This window comes from Cariama cristata, unplaced genomic scaffold, assembly GCF_000690535.1.
Source record: "Cariama cristata isolate BGI_N322 unplaced genomic scaffold, ASM69053v1 scaffold12702, whole genome shotgun sequence".
Taxonomy (NCBI): domain Eukaryota; kingdom Metazoa; phylum Chordata; class Aves; order Cariamiformes; family Cariamidae; genus Cariama; species Cariama cristata.
The window spans coordinates 103,509-107,063 of NW_009602202.1; the positions used below are offsets into that span (position 1 = coordinate 103,509).

At 40.7% G+C, this 3,555-nt stretch overlaps 1 protein-coding gene across 1 annotated transcript in view; it reads right to left on the minus strand.

The window, feature by feature from the left end:
- STAB2 (stabilin 2) overlaps window positions 1-2,662 on the minus strand; it is an 81,633-nt gene extending 78,971 nt beyond the window's left edge. The window contains 2 exon segments of the mRNA XM_009694659.1: window positions 1,597-1,712; window positions 2,529-2,662. Of these exon segments, the coding sequence (XP_009692961.1) occupies window positions 1,597-1,712; window positions 2,529-2,662 (250 nt within the window).
- Window positions 2,663-3,555: the final 893 nt, after the last annotated feature.

Consider the following 3,555-nt stretch of genomic DNA (forward strand, 5'->3'; position numbering starts at 1 on the left):
CACATGGGACATTTGAGCTCCCTCGACTGTGGTATCTGTGATTGGATGATACTGGCAGTGTTAAAAGGCTGTACTTTTTTCCCCTGGACCTTTCTCATCATACTTTTCTCTTTTTCCATTGACACCTTTTTACAGAGGGATGGGTGTGCAGCTGGCTGGCTTGGGGTGCTTCGTGGGGAGGGAAGGGGGCAAAACATCTTTTAGTCACACTGTGTGTTTCAGCGTGTGCTATCATTAAAGGAAGTCAGAGTGCTATTTAAACCTAACTTTGTCATTGCCATCAGTTGCTAAATGTGAAGTAAACCCCTAGTCAGGGATTTTTCTCTGGCCTCAGGAAGAACCGGCTTTCCTCCAAACATTTCAAGGCACGCCGTATGCTCTTAAAGAGATTGTGATAATGCAAAGAGCTGTTTTCTTCCTCCAAATGACAGCAGAAACAATGCTGAGACCTTGATTCTTTGCTTTTTTGGGGCAGGAAGTTTGTCTGAAGGAAGAGAGAGTTTCCTTGCCCCTGCAGCCTCCTGCCGGCAGTGGTGCAGGCAGGGCTTGGGCTCAGGGGCAGTGAGATCTGGCCCTCTCTAGAAATACCGATGCCCCTCGTGTGCCCTCCCAGAGTACCCTGAAGTATGGGATGATGGTCACATGTAGCATTGCTTTCCTCCTACCGGACAGTTAGACTGCATTTGGTGGGAAGATGGTAAATCACCACACCAGGGTTATCTTCAGAAGAAGATATGACCACAAACTACCTACTCAGCTATTTGCCTGTCTTTTCTATAGAAGTAGCTGTAAGTTGGGGTTTGACTATTTTGCTTTAGTAGATAAGTGACTGCTATTTAAATCATGACTTGGGCTACAATGATAATTTCTTTATCTGTTTTGTGGACAAAAGGACTTCACAGACATTGAACCAGACCTTGACCCCATTAACTAAAGGAGGAAATGCTCTGTCTGGGCAGGGAAACTTCCTCTGTGGGTCTTGATGCCCACCTCAGTAGTCTGAGGTTTGATGCACTTGTGGGGATGCTGAAAGGCTTTTCCTGAGGAAGGGGCAGTGGGAGGAGAGGCACTCCTGATTACCCTTGCTTCAGTAATGGTCTTCAGCGTTTGCTGACGGTTCAAAAAACTTGGAGGGAAAAACTGTTTCAAGTTGAGCTGAAGGAAAAGACCTTCCCTGCATCAAAAAGTAAAGAATTAAAGAAATTGGGAAATATTTCAGATGAAGATGAGGGTATTTTTGACCTAAAAGGAAACATTTAAACTTGCATTTTGAAAATTCTAATTTTTAAAATCTGCTGTAGGGATCCTCCCAAATGAAAAGTCATTTTGCAGGCATTGACTGAAATAATTTGTTTTGAAAATTTCGAACCAAGGGGGTTCCCTGAGTTTTTTGAAATTTTCTATGAATTTTTCTTTTAAAATGGAGCTTTGAATATGTGTTTTTCTCCAAATCCTGTAAGTTTTGGCTGAAAGCTGCTGTTTATTTCTACTCCTATAATAAGCTCTGAGGAGCAAACTTCTCATGGCAATAGTTTCTCAAGAGAAGAAAAATCACTGCTTTAATTCTACTGAAAAAAAAAAAAGAAAAGAACTTACCCATGCAGTCTGGTCCCCAGTGTCCCTGGCAGCACTCAGGTTGTTCAAATTCCTTCGTACAATGATGCCGACATCCCGGAAGAGAAAGTATGTGTGTTTTAATTTCTAGGTAATACCTGAGGAAAAGAAGTTGAAGCTGCTTTAAAGTACTAAAAGCCTGCTGTGGGGAAAAATGAAATTCTTAACCTCCTCTTTTCCTTTTGGTGTCACACAAGAGCACTTTAAGATTAATTGTATTGATCTGCCTTTTTCTTCATTAAAACATACATTGCACATCAAGGTCTAAAAAGATCTTTTCATATTATATCTATTTTTTTTTTCTATTTCTGCAACCTAAACACAGCAGTTTTCTCTAAGTTTTGATTTGAAATGGTATTTTAAAAAATATTTAATATCAAGGTTCTTTAAATGCTAAGTAAGCTCAAAATAGTTACATTTTCCCTAAAACTTTGCTTTTCTTTTTTTTCCAATCTGAAAGGCAAGATTTCAAATTTGGTTTGAGATACTTCTTCACGCCCTTCACTCCCCCCACCTCCCCAAACTGCAGTTGGAAAAATCTGTTATTTATATGATAATATATGATCTGAATGATATACAATTACAATTTATATGATAATATACATTTATCATACAATATTTATATATCATTCATATCAAGTACGCAGAATAAACAAGGAAGTGATTTTATGATAGCACGCAAAAGAAAATCTGATAGGCCATTGATAGCAATGTTTATTTTCCTCTTATACCATTTGCTGATTAACTTTAGGGTTGAAGTACCCTGAGTGAAGCTTGAGTTCTGAAGTTGGTGAAGCCAATGGTAAATGTTCCTTAACAAAATTGCATAGAATAGAGCATTTGTAATATGAATCAACATTTTCTAATTCATGGAGAACAACATCCACAGAGAAAAGCTCTGACAGAAGAGATACCTGCAGTCTGGTATCCCAGTCCCATTGGTAATTTTGGTGTAACCAGCAGGGCACTGGGTTTCGAGGTTTAAAGAGCAAGGTACACATTCAGTTTTCATTTGAATGAGCAGCTTTTGATCACATCGCTTCTTCATCTGTAATAGGAGAAGATTAGTTAAAAAGAGGGAAAAAGTTCTCTGAGTTGATTTAACTCTGCCGCCAGTGGCACTGCTGAAAAATGACAAATTTAACTCAGCTTTGTTCTCACTCACAGCCACAAGCTCATGTCCAGCAGGAGCCCCCTGCTCTGGAGCTAAACTAGGTAATAGACTGTATATTAGGGCTTTGCAGTAGTCTTGTCTGCACGAGACATGTCCAACCACTGCAGGATAAACCCTTCTAAGTGTCGTATCTCTCCTAAGAATGCTTTATCAACATATGCCAAGTTCAGCAGACTTAAAAGCCAGGTTACAGAGGCAGCGTCAGCCTACGGAGTGTTAGTTCTGAAGTTGCCTCGCAAAGCCAAAGCAGGATGGAGAAAGCCAAGTGCTGGCAAATGCCTTCTCCATTCAATGGCAAAACTAAACTTATGGCCTGGAGGAAGTTACTTGTGGCTCTGTGCACACAGAGCACAGCACAAGCCTTTGCTCCTCTCAAAAGCAGGTTTTGTATTATCAGCACCAAGGTATTGATCTAAAGGGCTATGGCTGGTATTTTCAAATTGGTGTAAAAACATGACGTCTAGCTTTGCATTCAAGTCTGGTAGAAGTTATGGGCCTGACCCCACCAGAGCACACTGAGAAGGGCAGCCTCCTCTTTTTTTTTACCTAGAGAAAGCCACAGAAGGAAGCAGCCCAGCTTGGGAAACCTGTATGTAGCCCTCTAGCTCAGATGCCAAGGGCTAGTGCCCCTTGCTGTGGAGGTCCCAGTTTCAAGAAAGCAAATCTGACAAATGACTTGAGAAGGTGGCAAAAAGGAGAAAAGGCTTTGGGTATTGTCACAGTAGTGGCTTTGTATTTTGTGGTTGTAGAAATCATAGAATTGAAAA